At 38.5% G+C, this 20,112-nt stretch overlaps 1 protein-coding gene across 4 annotated transcripts; it reads left to right on the top strand.

Moving 5' to 3' along the window:
- The first annotated feature begins 2,454 nt into the window (after nucleotides 1–2,454).
- Nucleotides 2,455–19,862, top strand: LOC120111653 (probable histidine kinase 4). 4 transcript variants are annotated; one of them, XM_039129370.1, is made up of 12 exons: nucleotides 2,455–3,298; nucleotides 3,419–3,817; nucleotides 4,418–4,651; nucleotides 4,729–4,898; nucleotides 9,012–9,230; nucleotides 9,319–9,505; nucleotides 9,590–9,641; nucleotides 9,732–9,961; nucleotides 10,160–10,258; nucleotides 12,701–13,410; nucleotides 13,791–14,273; nucleotides 19,118–19,862. In XM_039129370.1, exons 2-12 carry the CDS (start codon nucleotides 3,533–3,535, stop codon nucleotides 19,374–19,376), a joined length of 2,928 nt encoding a protein of 975 aa, XP_038985298.1. In that variant the 5' UTR covers nucleotides 2,455–3,298; nucleotides 3,419–3,532; the 3' UTR covers nucleotides 19,377–19,862. The 4 variants fall into 4 exon arrangements, with proteins under 4 accessions (XP_038985298.1, XP_038985297.1, XP_038985296.1 ...); XM_039129369.1 differs by having other exon boundaries at nucleotides 3,395–3,817; XM_039129368.1 differs by having other exon boundaries at nucleotides 3,380–3,817.
- The last annotated feature ends 250 nt before the right edge of the window (nucleotides 19,863–20,112 follow it).

Genomic DNA, 20,112 nt, shown 5'->3' with positions numbered 1-20,112 from the left:
ATCATTTCCCATCATTAAACTAGATCCTTACGTATAAATCTTACATAGTTATTTAAATATCTAGCAATTTACAAGATGGCTACTCCAAACAAATCCTAGATCGTAGGAGAAGCTTTGAATAGCTAAATCAAATAATGCTTCAAATAAGTGGACAATCATAGCTATCCACTTGCCTCATAACGATAACTCAGACATTATGCTTGTCTCTAGAGTTACAAATGGGTCGAGTCCCCAATTTGGCCCTGACCCGATCTGTATTTGAATACTCATGGGTTGGGTCGAGTTCAAAAGTTTGACCAGACTAAGTATGGATCTTGTCTTTTTCAACCTGATTCGAACTCGAACTCAATTCCACCTGATCCAAATATTTTTTCTAATGCATCAAATGAATTCTTATTTAACTAATTTCCCTTTTTCATTTCAACAACCACATCTTCTCTCATTTATTCCCATTTAATTATACTTAAACATTCAAATTTTATTATTTGCTTTGGTGATTTCTTATTTATAATGCTCCCAAGCATATCACTATATATTTTAAAAAAATCATAGTTCATAAACTTTAGAATGATTAATTACTTTGATAAAATTAAAAAATTTTGAATGAAAGTTCAAGTTTTAGTTGATTTTTTTATTTTATTTAAAATTTTAGTACTTTTATATTGAATTATTAGTTATTATATTTTAGTTATAAAAGAATAATTAGAAGTTTTGACTCAAACTGCAAACTTGATCCAACTCGGTATCACATGACTCTGAACATTTCAAGTTGGATGTGGTTCATGCTTGATCCAAATGATTAATCTGATCTAAAATCTTTTCCATGGACCAAAGCATACTTAACCTAATTAGTTGATGGAATGGGTACGGTCTAAAATCATGGCTTGAACATAAAATTGGATCAGAGTCAAGCATATATGGTCCGACTTGACCTTTTTAAGGCCCTACTTGTCTCTTGGTCATCTTTCTTAATAAAACATAAATTTAAGAGTTTTTTTTTTTGCATGAATACCATTCTAAAAATAAGATTTTACATAAATATTTTTTCAAAATTGATATTTGCATGCATACTTTCGTAAAACACTTGTTTTATCATTCTATTATTTTTTTTATTTTTGTTTTTGCATATGTACCCATACTATCTAACGACATTAAAAAATTAACAATTTCAAAATAAAATAACTAAAATACCCTTAATGAATAGATATACAAATAGATCGTGATCCCGATAGCAAGAAAAGAAGACAAGGACAATAGTGTAATTTTAAAATTTTATTTTATTTTTAATTAATATAAATATGATTTTTCGTAATACCATTAGAATAATCGTTATATTACGGACATTTGTACAATAACAGAGTTTTACGAGGGTATACATGTAAATATCAATTTTAGAAGAATATTCATACAAAATTTGATATTTAGAAAGGTATTCATGCAAAAAATTTTAAAATTAAATTGGCTATTATGATAGCCATCCAAATTATACCTTGCACCATGCCAGTGAGATTTTGCCACAAAGCCAAGCGAACAACATTAGCGCTCTGCTTGCTCCGCTCTTCCTGATGAGAAAACCCTAGCCTTCTTGGAATTGAGAAGGCATCAAGGAGGGAGACGAGGGGGCGGATGGCATTCTCGCCGGCGAGCGCCTCTTTGGCAATGGGGTCATGGGCGGCCATCCATGCGACGAGGGCGGCGAGACAGTTGTAAAGGTGCATTGGGGCGTCAGCGAGGCTTGCGATGATGAGGAAGGCGACATTGGCGTGGAGGACGGCGAGTAGCGGCAGGACGCCGCCCTCCGCCCTCGAGGTTGGCAAGGGAGGTGGCAGCCGGGGCAATGGTTGGAGGGGCCGAGGGTGAACTCTTCTCTTGACTTATGCTGACATGGCTTGTGTGGCCATATGGCGAAACCTCGTTGGCGCAGTTCGCCTCATGCTCACCCGCGAGCAAGACCATATTTATTACAAATGGGCCCATTTCCTATCAGTTTTTACCTTAATGACAAATCAGTCCCACTTTATTACTCGTCAACCCAACGCTACCTCGTAGCCCGAACACTGTCGGCCCACGCTTCAGTGCAAGAAAGTACGAGGGCAATTTAGTCATTCTGACCTGCTCTCATGTCACCGCGCTCCTCTCCAACTCGGCCTAACTCCCCAAGGGGTGAACTCCTCATCTCCACATTGACGAAAATACCCTCCATGGTAAAGCCAAGAGAAGTTGGAATGGGAGCATTTTGGTAATTCTGACCTCAGGAGATCACGTGACGGTCCCTTCCCTTTCTTCTCCCAGTGTCAGGCGTCGCTGTCGTGGAGATCTCCAACCCCGATTCTTTTGGGCCCTTCTGCTCGCGAGCAAAAGAAGCGAAGAGCCCTAACTCGATATATATATATATATATATATATATATATATAACCCCTAAACCTAGCTCTGGCGCTCCCTCGATCCCTCCCGCCATTAAAGCTGAGCCGAGTACGGACCGAAGCATCTCTTCTTTTTGACCGCAGTGCAGCATGCGAGTTGGAGCGCAGAAGGAAGTATTCAAGCTCCAATCTCCGCCTTGTGATCTCTCTGTAGGAGAAAGAGAGTAGAACCAAAGAGCTGCAACAATGGCGGAAAATGCGAAGAAAAGGAGGCTCTGAACACGGACTGGCTCGAAGAATCTCCCAACTTGACTCCGAGGCCTCGGCAACCAGCGGCATTTGAGAGCGGACCCAAGATCGCTTCCGAGAACTTTGAAATCCGGCGTCTTTGCAGTCCATCCGAGCTCGGAGGAGGCCAAAACCCCAAAGTACTGCGGTTTTCTCCGGTTCGGTTGGTTCCAGGGCGGGAGCGAGAAAAGCAAGAGGAAGCGAGAAGGGAAAGGAAAGTATTATATTAGAGCAAGAGGAAGCAAGTTTTTTTTTTAATAATTGCAGCGTATTGCAGCGTATCTGGAGATATCTAATGAATTGTATTCAGCTGGTTGCCTGCTTCGGAAAAGGGCGATGTCTCGAATATTTGCTCCCCTCCATGCGCTGCAATCCCATGAGGAGAGAATTTGAGAGAGAGATTTCTCTGCTATATTCTCTCTTTCGTCGCACCCCCTCGGCTTCGCTCGCTTGGTCTTTTTTTTAATCCGAGAGCAGGAGAGCGTGCTCTGGTTTTGTCCCCAATCCCCAACGGCAGCGCGGTTCCCAACCGGACATGCCCGAGATCGGCCGAGTTTTTTATTCCAAGGGAGAGAAGAGAAGAACGGGGGTGTCTCATTCCCTTCTCTTCTTTTGAGAAGGCCTCAGACCACGCCTTCGAACTAGGAGTAAGAATCCCACTCCACCATCTTTCCTTCTTTAATTTTCTTTATCGCACAGCTCGCAGATCAATGACCGAATGATAGCAGTTGTTGTGGTAGCAGTAACAGGAGCATAGAATGCTACAGGTCTCCCCTTGGTGCAGTGCAAAGGAGTGAAGGCTCTTAAAAGTTGGGATTTTCTGTGGAGCGAGGTTGGTTTGAGAGGAAGGAGGAAGAGAGTGAAGCTGGGATTGGGTTGACATGGTTGCGGGAATGGCGGCGGCTGGGGGGAGGAGGAGGTGGTGGCTGAACCGGACGGCGATGGTGGTGGTGTGGGTTGTGGTGTCGGTGGGGATCTGGGTGGGGCTCCATTGGTATATCCGGACGGTGAGCATGAGGAAGGCTGAGGAGGCGCTGGAGAGCATGTGCGAAGAGCGGGCAAGGATGCTGCAGGACCAGTTCGCCGTGAGCGTCAACCATGTTCATGCTCTCGCGATCCTCGTCTCCACCTTCCACTACCGGAAGCAGCCATCTGCCATTGATCAGGTCTACTTCATATATTCTCTCTATATTTTTCTATTATTATATACTGTTGTTGAGTTTGTTTTCTCCATTTTTAAGTTAGTCAGGGATGATACAAGGATATCTTCCCTTTAGTTTCTCCCATGGACTGCTGTTATTCTCGTTCTACTGCTTTCCTGGTCTGGATTTTCCATAGAAATTCATATGCAGAAGTCAATAGCATCACCGATGGATATTACTCATTGTGGAGTTCTCTCTTATATAGTATTTTTTGGGTTTGCATTCTTTCTTTATATTTTGAAATTGTCGGGGAGAAGTGAAGGATAGAAAGATTCTTTCTTTGTCTTTATGTTTTATGATTTGTTTTTCTTTTTCCGTTTTTTGGTTGTTTGGGTGCAATTTTCGTTGAGGTTTTCATAGATTTCCTTGATTTCCCGGGAAATTTAAAGGTCGATATTGATAGCACCTGCTAGTTTTATTGTTATCGATGTTGGTTGGTTTCATACTTCCGGGGGGGGGGGGATTTGGATTTTATTCATTTGACTGTGGATAATCTGAAATGCATGCAGTTGGATTATTTTGTCTATTGGGTTGTTCTTTCTTAATTTTGAATTTTGGTTTCAGGAGACATTTGCCTTTTACACAGCCAAGACAGCATTCGAGCGGCCGTTGTTGAATGGGGTGGCATACGCCCAGCGGGTTGTTCATTCTGAGAGAGGAAAGTTTGAGAGTCAGCAAGGGTGGACAATCAAGACCATGAAACAGGAGCCATCACCAGTGCAAGATGAGTATGCCCCTGTGATATTCTCTCAGGAGACTGTCTCCTATATTGAGGCCCTCGATATGATGTCTGGAGAGGTTTGCGTTACTTCTCAAAGCTGCTCTTCTTATTTTATTGGCTATTGACTGTTCATTTCGTTATGTTTTCTGTATAGGAGGACCGAGAAAATATCTTACGGGCTAGGGCTACCGGCAAGGCTGTTCTTACAAACCCATTTAGGCTGCTTGGGTCCAACCATCTGGGTGTGGTTCTGACATTTCCTGTGTACCATGCGGGTCTTCCTGCAGATGCAACTGTAGAACAACGTGTAAAAGCAACTGCAGGGTGGGATAACTTGCTGAAATTTGGTTTTTTATTGTTTACCTGCCCTTTTAATGCCATTTATCTTCTTCAGGCGTACTAGATCTTCACTTCAGCAATTAATAAGATGGTGCTAAGTGAGGACCAAATTTAGTAGCTAGTTGATTGTTGACTTGGGATATATAATAAGATGGAATGTAAGTAAGTTGATGCAGTAATGAACCATAAACCTGTCAACAGTTGCTTGATTGCTTTTCTCAGCTTTTACTGAGCTTTGTTTAATATCCTTTCCGTTTTATGCTAAGCTACAGTTCTGCTGCAGAATCATTTATTTTTTCCTAACACTTGCATCATAAGACCAACATCTGCTAAACCGGTACTGGGCCTTGGACCGGCCGGTGACCAGTTTGGTATGGGCCCATACCATGCCATTGCGGAATGTACCAAAACAGAAAGAGGGATGTGGAGAGGAAGTAGGAGAGAGAGGGAGAGAGAGAGGAAGTGGGAGAGGGAGGGTGAGGAAGAGGGAGGGAGAGAGGAAGGGAGGGAGAGAGAGAGAGGGAGCTTACCGGTGAAGGTTGGTAGGCCATGAGGAGGGCGGTGAAGACGGCGAGCCTTCCAACGATGGCGGTCTCCATTCAAGAGGGAACCTTTCAAGAAGAGGGAGCCTTCTGTTGGCACCTCAAGGCAATAAGCACCATTATAGGGAGCTGTTAGAGAAGAGAAAGAAATGAGAAATTCTAGGATTTCGCTCTCATTCTCCTTGTCTTCGAGGTTGAGGAGAGAAAAAGATGGTAGGGGAAGAAAGAGAGGGGGGGAGGCTTACCGGTAATATCCGGCATCGAAGAGGGGGAAACGAGTGCTAACTGGCAGTAAAGCAATGAGAGAGCCCTCAAAGGCTCTTGAACCACTGAGTGTAGTGAGTGAGTGGAGTGAGTGGGAGGATCATAAATCAAACCAATCTGACTTGCTGAACTATTCTAACTTGGTGTTGGTTCAGTTCCGTACAGGCCAAACTACTCAATTCGGGTTAGTTCGATGATCGTTGTATAAAACCTTTGTAGAATTTATTTCCTTCGAGAGGAATGTGGCTTATGCAGAGTATATGCAGCTAAAAACCTCTTATAGGCAAACTTTATACACAAGTTAGTTAGTAATATGATCATTATGGATGGATGAAGGATCCTACCAATTTTGTAAGCATTATTATCTTTTCTTGTATTCTATAAGCGGCAGTAGATAGCAATTTTACATCTATAGCATCATTGATAATATATACTGCTCTCTGAAACATCCAAAGAACATGTTTAGTTATTACTTAACACTTTTTTCAATATAGATACTTCATCAAATACAATAGATAGAAAGAAAGGATTGATAAGTCAACATGATGATAATACCAAAAGTGCAAAAAGGCAGAGCATATTTTGGAAATATGAGACACCATAATGCTGAAATAAATGTTAATCACTTCATTAACTGCAATTATTTGGGTTGAAAATTGCCCTTCGCCAAAGAAAAAGAAATTAAGACATTCCCAGGAATATACTGGACATGAGTTGATATCTGCACTTTATGTTTTGTTAGTATGATCCATTTTACTTTCTCTAGAATTAGAAACTTATCAAATTTTGCATTTTTTTATACCTTGCCTTACATTTTTTGAGACTACATATATGCAGAATATCAGATTCTGAGGAGATACTGTTCTTACATCCACTTTATCATTCAGTCTTCCTAATTGCACATTACTCGAGATTGTCTCTAATCTCTGTATTATTGGTTAAGTGTTGTTATTACAGGTGAAAAGTTCTAAGTTTAAGTTGTGCTGGTAAATAGTTCCTTTGTAAAGGTTGTCATATATGTTTCACTTGTTTTATTTTTCTAATATCAGTTAGTTTTTGTTACTTTTCAAGAGTTGTTTCCTTATTTGTTATTTTCTTGTATAAATCATGGGTTTCCCCTATAGGATCTGGTACTTATTCTAATCCATAACCATCTTTACTCCAGATAAAGAAGTAATTGGACTCTAGGAAAGCTCCTAATTTTCAAGTTGTTGCATGTATTGGTGGGGTAGTATATAATTAACATGGTAGAATTTAATTAACACAAGTCCAAGAAAGAACTTTCTATTGGCCTCTTGCTATAATTCAATTATTGTTCTGAGAGAATTTGCTTGCATGTATGTCCGCAAGTTCATGTTCTATACGATGCTAGAGATTATACATGATCTTTTCCTCTTCCACATTTTGAATCATATTTCTTTTGTCTTCCCCTTGTATCTGCCATTTGTCGCAAGAACCTGCTAGGTCAGACTTTCTTGTCATTCCATCCCATCATTCCGCTTTTTTTTGGCGTTGTATGGCTTTTTGGTGGCATAAGTGTTGTTCTGTTGTGTAAGGGCGATTGAAGAAAGCACATCATCTGGCAAGATTTGGCAGATGCTAGCAAGCTAGCAAATTCGAATGTGTTAAATAGAGGTGTTTTTTTTGATATATTGAAAAATAATATTTTGATAAAGCTTGTGATCCTCTCGCATGATACGTGGGGTGGTGGTTAGTGATCTGAGGTTGCTTCTTATTGGCATTTAACACGTATGCCATTAATTGGAAAAGGAATTGGAGGAAGGAAAAGACAAGCATTGGAGGAGGAGGAAAAAGGGAATAAATTATTATTAGTGTTTACTTTTTGTGACTACAATCCTTTCCTGGGTCAGTGTAAATATTGTTATTGATGTTTATTGAACAATAGTTAAAACCAAAGATCATTGCGCCATTACCGAGGCCTGTATCGGTTGCACAACGGGATGGTTTGGTGCGCCCCGTGCCATTTCGTGCCAAGTCTGTACCGACACAGCAGAGGGTGGGGGAGAGGGAGAACGGGAGAGAGAAAGAGAGAGAGGGGAGAGGGAGGAAGGGAGGGAGAGAGGAAGAAGGGGAAGCGCGGCCCGACATGATAGAGAAGGTGGGGTAGAGCCGTAGAGGGAAAGCAGGAGAGAGGAACAGAGAGAGAGAGAGAGGGAGAGGGAGGGAGATGGAGATGGAGAGGGAGGGAGGGAGAGAAAGATGGAAGGTGGCGGATGGCAAATGGCTGGTGGAGGGCCAAGGAGGGGCGGAGAAGGGGCTTCAACCTTTGGTTCCGTTGTTTTGTTCAAAATAAGGGTCCTGAAGGGGAGTCCCTTTTTTTATTTTGAAGAATTTATGTGAAGTCGGGGTTCCTTTTTTATTTCGAAGAGTTTTAAGTGAAGTCGGCAAGGGAGTTGCCGACTTCACTTAAACTCTTCGAAATTAAAAGGGGTCTCCCTTTGGGACCTCTATTTTGAATGAAATAGGGGAACCGGAGGGTGGAGCCCCTCCTCCACCTGTCTCTACCGGCCGTCCGCCACCCTCCCTCTCTCTTCCTCCCTCCCTCCCTCTCTCCCCTTCTCTCTTTTTTCCTCTCTTTCCTTCTCCCTCTTCTCCTCCTTTGCCGGTTTGTCTTTTTGAAGGTCAAAATCGTCCTGGTCCGCCGCCGGTATGGCTCGACACGCCCCGAACCAGGCTATTTGGTGTGAAACCGCCGACGTTGCGTATAACATAGTTTTAGGATTTAATTGGATTTAACTCAAATTATTCTCTTTGTTGGTAGAAGATTTAATTCAAATTATTTACATTATTAATACATTACTCAATCTTCTGTGGTTAAACATGAAAACTACATGTTCAGGTGATACTAGTCTTCATGTATCAATTCTTTTCTTTCTTTTCTTTCTTTTCTTTCCATAGTTGCTTTACTAATTTCAATATGGGAGAGGCTTTGTAGTTGTTTCTATTTTGAGAATGCTAAATTTTAGTAATTTAGATGAAAAATTCAATGTTGTTTAAAAAAAAAAAAAGATCATTCCCTTGTACCCTCTTTAGTGTACTCTCAGCTAAACAGCAACGTAAAAAAAAAAAAAAAAAAAAAAATGAAGAAGAAAAGAAAAGAAAAGAAAAGAAAAGAAAAGGTCATTCCCTTGTACCCTCTTTAGTGTATTCTCCGCTAAACGAGTACTGCAAAAAGAATTTTCTTACTCTAATTCTTTTGTTGAGTATATCTCTATGTTCAGCAAGTATTTCCTTTCTTCTTTTACTAGCTTAATGTATTGATGCTTAGCAGATATCTTGGTGGCGCCTTTGATGTTGAGTCACTTGTGGAAAATTTGCTGAGGCAACTTGCTGGTAATCAAGATATAATGGTGAATGTGTATGATGTCACTAACATTTCAGAGCCCTTGATCATGTACGGGCCCCAAAATCCAGATGGATTTATGCCACTTTCGCATGTCAGCATGCTTGATTTTGGGGATCCGTTCAGGAAGCATCAAATGGTGTGCAGGTAAGCAGATGAAAATAATTAATTCTTGCTGCCTTCAACATTTTTATATGATTAATTTGCTTTGTAACTACTTGATGGTCCTGCACAGGTACAGTCAGAAGCCTCCCATTCCATTGTCAGCCATTACTACCCCATCTGGTGTCTTTGTAATCTGTATGCTAGCAGGGTATATACTGTATGCTGCTTGGACTCGCTATGACAATGTCAGGGAGGATTGTCGAAAGATGGAAGAGCTAAAGGTCCAAGCAGAGGCTGCAGATGTTGCTAAATCTCAGGTCTGGAATCTCATCTAAGCTCACACTTATATGGGCTGGTTGTATGTTTTTGACTTGAATGTACTCTTGTTTCTTTCTTGGCAGTTTCTTGCTACTGTTTCACATGAGATAAGAACACCCATGAATGGCGTCCTTGGTATCCTTAACTCTCTGTTTATAATTACTTCACTGTCATTTATAATTGAGATCTGTGTCTAAATGATACTTTGCTATTTGTCTATGCTAGGAATGCTGGACATGCTTTTAGATACAGATCTGAATTTAACTCAAAAGGATTATGCACAAACTGCCCAAATATGTGGAAAAGCATTGATAGCATTGATTAATGAAGTGCTTGACCGGGCAAAAATTGAAGCTGGGAAGCTAGAGATTGAAGCAGTGCCATTTGAACTGCGATCCATCCTAGATGATGTTCTCTCTTTATTTTCTTCAAAGTCAAGAGAGAAGGGTATTGAGGTGAGTTTCACGTTCCCTTAGCACTTATTGAACTGTGAGTTGATCAGCCGACATAGTTCTCCAATTTATTATACTTTACATTCTTTGCCATACTGCTTTATGAGATGCTGATGTACATGCTATACCTAATGCACTAACTGACTTTGCTTTCATACACTTCAACCTTCTCACTGTGACTTCTGTACTGGCAAATTACAGCTTGCTGTATTTGTATCACATAAAGTTCCGGAGATTGTCACGGGTGATCCAGGGAGATTTAGACAGATAATTACAAATCTTGTCGGAAATTCAGTTAAAGTAAGTAGTCCTTTTTGAAATCTTGTTGGAAATTCAGTTAAAGTAGTCCCTTTGGCTCAGTGACATCGTTTGCTGCTATTTTGCCTTGTCACTTAAAATCTGTTGTTGTATACCGAGATCTGTATTCTTGTGTTGGATGCTGTGGATATAGGAATTCAACTTGAAATAAACAAAACATTGGACTAGATGTGTTGGTGATGTAGAACAGCAAGGGGTTCAAATAGTTGAAAGCTAATTTCAACATAGATCTGATTTAATATCCTTCAGAAAATCAATCTATAATATCAACAATTTAGTGAGAAAGAAGACTAGTAGCAGAAATAAGAGAGGATAGTAGGGAGTAGAGAAGAAGTAAAGAAAAAGTAATAAAAGAAGAAGAAGAAAGAAATAGAGAAGTGAATAGAGATAGAAAGATAAGAAGGGTCAAATCTGATTTAAATAAATCCCTTCACTCATTCAAAATAAATCACTTATACTACTCTCTCATCGAACCCTAATAGACCTTTCTATAGACCAAACTAGAACTTTTGATAGGCAAGTAACTAACAGGGTATCGTAATGCACAAGTCTCTTGTCACTATGGGGTCTAGAGAGGGTCAAATGTATGCGGTCTTACCCTTGTATGTGCATAGGCTGTTTCTACATTTCGAACCTATGACATCGAGGTATCAATGGAGCAATCTTACTATTGCACCAAGGCTTGCCCTCTTGATAGCAAATAAATACTCAGCAAAATATTTCCTAAAACAAATTTCAAATAGCACATTAGCCTATGTAGAAAGACACCTAAAACAACCAAAAATCAAATCCGAATGGTTTCATGACTTATCCAACCCAGCATATACCTAATCTAAAGACCATTTATGCCAATTCTCTTAAAATAGGACTCAAAAATCAATTCTAAGTATTACCAAAATAAAAGTTTCAAAAAATTACAAAAAATTGAACAACACTTTTTTTTAAAATTCTTCATCATTTGCTTCCACTGTATGGATCATTACCTTGAAATCTTCAAGATGTCACTCATAAGTGTGATCCACCATTCATTGGTTGGTTTGGTGTCCATTGCTTGACAATTAACAAGCTTTGGATAATACTTCTGATGGGGATCTTCATTGAATCCAACAAATCAGTAAGGAATGGATCTTCGTATTGTTCTATCTCTGACATTGCCTTTAGGATTGTGACTTGATCTCATCATGAGTGCTCTTCATAAAGTCTTCATCATTGCAATCTTCTACCTTCAAAATACCAAATAGATCATCATTTGCAGTATCCACAATTAAAATATCTTCAATTGCATCATCTTGTGTGATGGGAGTTTAATCGTATGCTTTTCACATTGAGAAGCATTGATTGTAAGCTCTTCATGAAGTGTTGGTTTAGCTTTTTCATTCTCCTGATTCTTGATCGATAGTTCATCCTTAGAGAGCTTTCGATGCCTAAAGCTGTTGTAGTTTTTTGTAGTAAAACAGTCGTTGACATCATATCATTATTGATAAATGTCAACCTATTATCCATTGGGCAAATATCTTCTCATATTTGACATGCTTATGAAGATAATCAATTTTGAAACTCAAGTCCTCATTTTATAACACAAGAAAAGGGAAAAGAATAGAAGAAAATAGAAAGGGATCAAGAAAAAGGACTACAAGAATGAAGTAGGACCCTTTAGCTCTAATACTAGATTGACATAGGACAACCGAGGGTTAAAATAGTTTATTCTAGCATAGATCTGATTTAGTATCCCGGAAATTCAATCTGCATTGCCAAGAACCAGTGAAGAAGAAGAATAGCAGCAAAAATAAAAGAGAATAGTAGAAAGGAAGGAAAAATAAAGTGAAGGAATAAGAGAAGAAGAATAATAAAGAAATAGAGAAGAGAAAACAGATAGAAAGAGAGAAATATAAGAAGGCCAATCCTAGCCTAACGAAATCCTTTATCATTCGAAATAAATCACATATAATACCTTTTCATTCAACCCTAATAAACCCTATGACTTGGTTTCCACAAACTAAGACTCTTGATAGACAGGTAACTAATCTCTAAAATATTTCCTAAAAGAACAAATTCAAATAGCACATAACCTTATATAGAACGACACCTAAAACAATCAAAAATCAAATCCTAATGATATCATGACCGTCTAACCCAACGTATACCTAATATAAGATTCTTTTAAACCAATCAAAAATCAAATAATGATATCATGACCATCTAACCCAACATATACGTAATATAAGATTCTTTTAAACCAATTTGACTTAAAATAGTACCCTAAATCCAATTCTAAAAATTACCTAACTAAAAGTTTTGGAAAATACAAAAAAATTGAACTATACTTTTTTACTTGGCATCAGTTAGCTATCAAGGAAAAAATGTCTTGTGATCAATTCTTTCATCCAATTGTACACTTATTTATTCATTTGTGACTTGTCACAGTTTACTGAACATGGCCACATTTTTGTTCAAGTTCATTTGATTGAGAATTCAAATAAGGTGATGGATGCAAAAGTTGATACAGATTTGAATGGATGTTTAAGTGATATGATGGTTCCATCTGATGGCACATTCAACACTTTAAGTGGTCTAGAAGCTGCTGATAGAAGGAACAGTTGGGAAAATTTTAAGCTGCTACTTTCCGATGAGATGCCCCAGTCAGACAAATGCAAAAGTGGGATGCCCTGCAGTAAGGATTCTAGTAATGTAACTCTGATGGTAAGTGTTGAGGATACTGGGATTGGCATCCCATTGCAAGCCCAGGATCGGGTATTCACACCTTTTATGCAGGCTGATAGTTCAACATCTAGGAATTATGGTGGAACTGGTATTGGCTTGAGTATCAGTAAATGTCTGGTTGAACTTATGGGTGGGCAGATAAACTTCATTAGCCGCCCTAATGTTGGAAGCACATTCACGTTTACTGCCGTTTTCCAACGATGCAAGAAAATTGCAGGTGGCGATCCAAAGAGAACTCTTTCTGAGTCTTTACCTACTAAAGGAATGAAAGCACTTCTTGTTGATGCTCGACCGGTCAGAAGTGCTGTAACAAGATACCATCTACAGAGATTAGGAATAACTGTTGAAGTTGCAAGTACTATCAAGATGACACTTAATGCATTATCTGAACAAAATGGTTGTTTAAGATCTGGGTAAGCATTCCGATATGTGTTTACGATCCTTTTCTTTGCATCTCACAAGTTCTCCAAGATAATATTGAGAATTGTCAGTTCCATCTTTTTGCTGTGGACTTTGTTTGTGTGACCACCATTTTTTTAATAAATTTGTGACCTTGAAACCATCGAGTCAGTTGTTCTTGCATCTATATCAATGATTGTATGTTCATTTTTATTACTTAAACAAAAAAAATCTAATATTTCATAAATGATTGGGAAGATGCACATATCGAACTGAGCAGCTCCTTGTTCTTTAATCCAATCCAACAGATCGAAAATTCCTTAAGAGCTGTTGGGGATTTTTTTAGTATCATTCTTATTTTACTTTATATGTATTTTTTTAATGGCATATGCAGAAAGCATCCATACATACTGTTAATTGAGAAAGACTCCTGGACTCCTGGAATGGATGTCTACTTACATGATCAGCTATTGGAGTGGAAACAGTGTGGTCAGATTCCTGAAGTGCCCAAGGTCATCCTTTTGGTGACCTCTGAATCTGATAAGGCAAAGGTTGGGTCTTTTGTTGATACAGTGATCATGAAGCCCTTAAGAGCAAGCACAGTGGCAGCATGCCTTCAACATGCATTAGGAATGGGGAAGCAAGGGAGGAAAGAAATGCCTAATGGACCAGCTTTTCTTCACAGCCTACTAGCGGGAAAAAATATACTGGTGGTTGATGATAACAAAGTAAATCTCAGAGTTGCTGCAGGTGCTCTCAAAAAGTATGGGGCAAAGGTGGAATGTGCTGAAAGTGGGAAAGATGCTCTCTCCCTCCTCCAACTGCCACACAAGTTTGATGCCTGCTTCATGGATGTCCAGATGCCAGAAATGGATGGGTATGTATGATAAAGTTTTTTTGCTATTGAGATGAGTTATATATTGTTGGTTTTTTATTTAGATTGTGTTGCCATGTACATAAATCTGGTGTGCACCTTTTTCTCATCTATATAATGCCATCTCTAATCTGTTCAGCATGTTTCACAGATCAGGTTTCCTCAGCTTCAAAAAATTTTAGCTGTTCCTTTTACTGTTTAAACAGCCGGTATACTAGTTTTCAGAGAAACATTTTTGAACACAATTATTTTAAGATTTAAGCTATGTTAATGTTTTGGAGCATGATTGTTGTGTTGATTTAAAATCAGATTTGAAGTGAATGGTTTCAGCGATTGTGTTTTTACATCATGATTCTTCTATAGAAAGTCAGAGTCAAGCATTCTATTATTGCTTTATGTTTTTCACATACTCTCTGCTCGCTCACTTGTGGGGTATAGTTGCCTTGAAATCTGGGATTTATGGCACTAGTGGAATTATTATTCTGTACAGTTCTATATTAGATTCTGGGAGGCCTATGAGGGATGATTATGGATAGGAGGAACACGATGTTAGACGAAAATAGGATGCCTGGCCATATCTAACTTGAAGGGGTTGATGTTTTGTAAGATCCAAGTTCAAATGGACTTGGTGCATGCATTTTGAGGGAAATACAAAAATGCAAACAACATTTCACATGCAAACTACAAGCATCATAAGTAACCACCAGCACATATTAATTATCCTATGGGTCGAATTGCTGCTTATCATGTTTCTGCTGGTTATAGGCCCACATGGTATGCATATCATATCATGATGACACTTGCACACATTGTAACGGAAGTATATGAAAGGATTCGTAACTTCCCAAACACAGATAGGTTATGATTGTCTTGTACTCATATATGGACATTTTGAATAAATACAGTTTAAACTAATTATGGAAATCTAGGATCATAAGTCGCTATATGTGCTGATTGTTGCTTACCATGCACATTCTATAAATTCAAGCAATTTTAATGCAAAGTAACACTGTGCAATTATTTTGCTTGTGTGTTACAGATAGACTAAAAATTTGTGATAAAAATTATAGGAGAACAACTAACTATTTTGACATATTTATAACTTAGGTATTTCAGACATGTTAGTGCTATTGGGAAGCTCAAATACTAATAATAATATGACTAACTTCTAAGCTATGGTCATTTCTAACCTTTACTTCAATAAGCTATGATGAATCCTTATCATTACTATGTACTGTTGGCCTTTTCACATCTTTATGAATAAAGAAAAGGAAAATTTAGTAGGGAAGAGCTCGTGACGACCTAGAGTAGAAATAGAAGGTGCCAGGATGGTTAGGTGCATGTTTAAAACAAGAAGCCAAGGTAGAAGCCTGTACCACTATGTATCAGCTTATCTAAATTCATATTAGAACTGATAACATAAATACAAGTTAGGGGCCATTTGGTTGTCTGCAGTAGAATTGCATGCAGCTCAGGCTACAGTTCAATTGCTTGCAATTGGAATTGTAGTTGCAGAAAGGTGCCTTATTTGGTTGTCAGTAATTGAAAACTTGCAAACATGGTTATAGTTGTTAGGTTGTTTGATGTGGAAAGAAATATTGTTACATTGAATTGTTCAATTTTCTATTAGAGTATAATATTTATCATATGATTTGTAATTATAATAGAAAAATAATATTGCTGGTAAATTATCATTTGATCAATATAAAAATAATGACTATAAAATATTTTGATACTATAATAGTTAGACATATTATCTACCATATGCACTATAATAACTTCTAATTATTATGTATTATTATATTATTATATTATTATATATAGATTGTAATATTATAATCATAATATAGTATTATAGTAGCAATATTACTTATAATCATGGTCTGCCATACCGGCCGGTACAGGTCGGTATGTACCGGTCCGGCCTGAGACCGGTACCGGATCAGCGTGGAATTCGGTACCGATAGTTTATTGTTGAAGAACCAGTACGGGACCGGTTCGGAACCAGTACGTACCGGTCCGGGCTGCCACCGGTACGCCGACCGGTACCGGTACGACGGACCTTGCTTATAATAATATTATGGTATTCTAATAATAATAGCATTTTCATAATATCATATTGTTACTACTATAATATAATAGTAGTATAATATAATATGACTATTATTATGATGATATTCCTATATTTATAATAATAGAATACTCACTATATAATATGATAATAATATTTTAATATTATTATAAATTTATAATACTATAATATTCTTATAACATTGCTATTTATAGTAATATTATTATAACATTACAGAATTAGTTTAGTTTACAAGGATATCATGGAGTAGAAAGGGAATAGTTACAGGAGCGAGGAGACCCCTTCCAAAGGGCTTTCTCAATTACAAGATTCCTTGTAGCTGATGTGACGAATTTTGGCTCCAACCCAATTTATGAATTTTAGGGCACTGTAGCCTGAAATTGCAATTGCAGGGATCCAAACACTTGATTTGGATGCCTACAATTCAATTTCTGCCAACTGCAACTGCAACCTGCCAATTGTAGGCAACCAAACAGCCCCTTGGTACATACATAGACTAGCACACAAGGCACAAAGCTGTGTACCCTGTACCTTGTTGACAATTTGCTGGCACAGTATATAGGCTCTTTAATCGTTGACTCAAAACTAACACTTAATCAAAGAGAAAAAAAAAAACAAATTTTCATTCCAAATATACAGCAAATTAGGGTGTCAATGGGGGCAAATATCTACTAACCAACCAGAAATATAGGGATTGAATATGAAGAGTAGGCCTGGTAGGCTATTTACTTGGCTTTGGGTCTCAGAATCTGACTTATTGTGTTGGGTTTGGATATATGCTGAACCATACCCAAAAGCTGACCTGATCATATAATATGTGTCCTCATGTATAATAGTTTTAGTGTTTCTTTTCTATTTTCTCATGTCAATAAAAAGAAAATGTTATTTATCTTTCCCACTCTAGCGTATCCTCAGATTCTTCTTTCCTCATGGTGAAAGGATCAACAGCTATTTATTGAGCATTTATGCAATAAATGAAAAAACAGCAGAATGATGACTCTCTTCCTCATCTCTTGGCTGGTCTACCCTTAAACTAGCCTTTTACCTCACCTAATAATGGCAAACAAAGCCTGAATTAGACTAATTGATATCCAATAAGGACCCTGAAACCCTACATGGTTATTGTTGGGTTTAGTATTGTGAGGACCCGTGCGGGCGTGTGTTTAGTCCCACATCGGTTATTTGCTGGGTAGATCTTGGGTACTTATACAGGATTAAGAAATTCAAATAATAACTTCCGGCTAGCCATTTTAAGTGAGATTTTGGGTTGTTACAAATGGTATCAGAGCAGACCTGGCACATAAACTATTAGGACTAGGGGACACTGCAACACGTAGCTATTGGGGCTGACCATAGGCCGATCATGGTGTTTGTGATTAGCTTTGAATGGATTTGAACCCTTAGTTTGATGAGGACGTTAGGGCTTGAACAGAGGGAGTATATGCGGACCCGTGCGGGTGTGCGTTTAGTCCCACATCGGTTATTTGCTGGGTAGATCTTGGGTACTTATACAGGATCAAGGAACCCAAATAATAACTTCTGACTAGCCATTTTGGGTGAGGTTCTGGGTTGTTACAAGTATTGATATGGGTGTAAAGTATAAAGCTGGCTTCCATTTGGGTTTGGATCAAGGTTCTCAAATTACCTAGGCAGTCTTAGGTGGGGCTAGGAGTTGAGAAATCTTTGAAAAGAATAATAAAATTAAGATGATAGTCTTCTATAATCAAATTGTCACAAAAGATATATTTGGTTCATACAAACACTTACGAGAACATCATTTCATAAATGATAGGTAGGTAATTACTTTTAATCATAATATGATCTTGCATCAAGCAATATCTTTGAGAGCATGTTAAAAACACCAAAAATAGTTAAGGCAGATCGATGGAGGTCTAGATGGAAGACTATTATTAGATGCCTGAGGGGACACCAAATATGGATGGCTATGATGTAAATACATTCAAGACTCATAAAATATCATCCCAAACTTATGAGATAGTGTATAAAATATACAAAGAAAGAAGGCTGGAACTTAAAGTGATCAATAATATCATAAATAGGTGCCTGCCTTGTAGAAACACAGCTTATAGATGGTCAGGCACCCGCCTAGGTGCCAGCCAACCTTGGTAGCCACCTCACCTGGAAACATGGAAAGCATCAGACACCTTGGAGTGGGGTTACCCAGGCGCCTACGTGGTTGTTTGTGACAGCCTTGACTTGGATTGGCTCATATAATTTGTGTTTATGGATGGATATTAGCCACTAGCCAAAACCAGCATGAATCCAACATGTGTTTTTGACACCCCTAACAGCAAGCTTTGCACATATTATAGAGGATGGGTTTCAATCAGGTACCAAATAACTAGTCTGTTTTTGTGGGAAACAGATGGTGAGTAATACTTGGTTACTTGATTACTTGTAGGCTCAGCCACAGAGGCTTCTAAATCAAAACTTAAATGATCAGAAATATTGACTGAACATTACGGTCTAAATTCTGAGAGTTTTGCAAATACCTTCGGAATTTAATTATAAGATTTTTTTTTAAGTGATTCTGTATATCCCCTTTTTTGTTAACCAGTGAACTGGTGTACTTTTTTCAGCTGTTGCTGACAATTTCTTAAAGAGAAGCCATTAATACTGATTGAGATCCCCGATTAGCTAATTCTATTCGTTTTAAGTTGCTAACAAAACATCAAAATATTTAGGTAAAATAGGAGCACGATATGTAGATTACAAGGTTTCCCCTTTGTCACAGATTTGAAGCAACTCGACAAATTCGGCTAATGGAGAGCAAAGCAAATGAGCAAAATAAATGTGGAGAAGCTGACGAAGGTTCTGAAAGGGCTGAGTGGCACCTGCCAATTCTGGCTATGACTGCTGATGTCATTCAGGCAACATATGAGGAATGCATGAAATGTGGAATGGATGATTATGTCTCCAAGCCCTTTGAAGAACAGCAACTTTATCAGGCAGTTGCCAGGTTCTTGCTATCCAAACCCAATTCGGATTTATGAATGTACCATCATAAAGACATGCATGTTGCAACTTAGTATTACTGCAACGGAATTGAAGGGCGATGGTGCATCCCTACTGATGCATTCTGCTTATGCCTTCCATCTCAGTGACTGGTGATTTATCTTAGCAAATTCAGTCAGACCTAACATGATGTTCTTCGGTTTGCATTTTTCACCCTTGTCCGGCAGTAGCTGAGTCTCCTGAAGTTTCAGCAAAAGATGCTTGGCAGCTTTGCACATTATCGACTTTGATGATATACTAGGATCTGTAGCATAAGAAGGGCCTCAAGATATATGGGGTAGGTGGAAAGGCTTCTGGTGCCTGAAAGGATGGTGTATACTGTATATTTCTCTGATTTATTCTTTAAGGTCTCTCTGAAGCATGTCCCTTGTCCCTGTTTTTCTGTATGTTTTTGACTCTCCATAATTTTTCCGACATACTCGAAAAGTACGTCATGACAACTACACCGATAAAGGCTTCTGATCTCCCCTTATTGTCTGATCTACTTTAATTTACTAAAGTTGCGGTGAGCACTCTGGAAACTGTCAAGTAACAGAAAATTAGTTGTCAACTGATCTAGCAACTGATATGTTGCAAAGATGGTGGTCAGGTATGAGGTATTACAGATAAGATACCATAACTCTGATAAAGTGAGTGTTGCTATTTCCTTAAAGATACCCAGGTGATGAACTATTTAACATGGTTTGCATCAAATGCTGTTCAAATTAGAGAATT

This window comes from Phoenix dactylifera, chromosome 8, assembly GCF_009389715.1.
Source record: "Phoenix dactylifera cultivar Barhee BC4 chromosome 8, palm_55x_up_171113_PBpolish2nd_filt_p, whole genome shotgun sequence".
Taxonomy (NCBI): Eukaryota; Viridiplantae; Streptophyta; class Magnoliopsida; order Arecales; family Arecaceae; genus Phoenix; species Phoenix dactylifera.
This window is presented reverse-complemented; position numbering and strand designations above follow the sequence as displayed.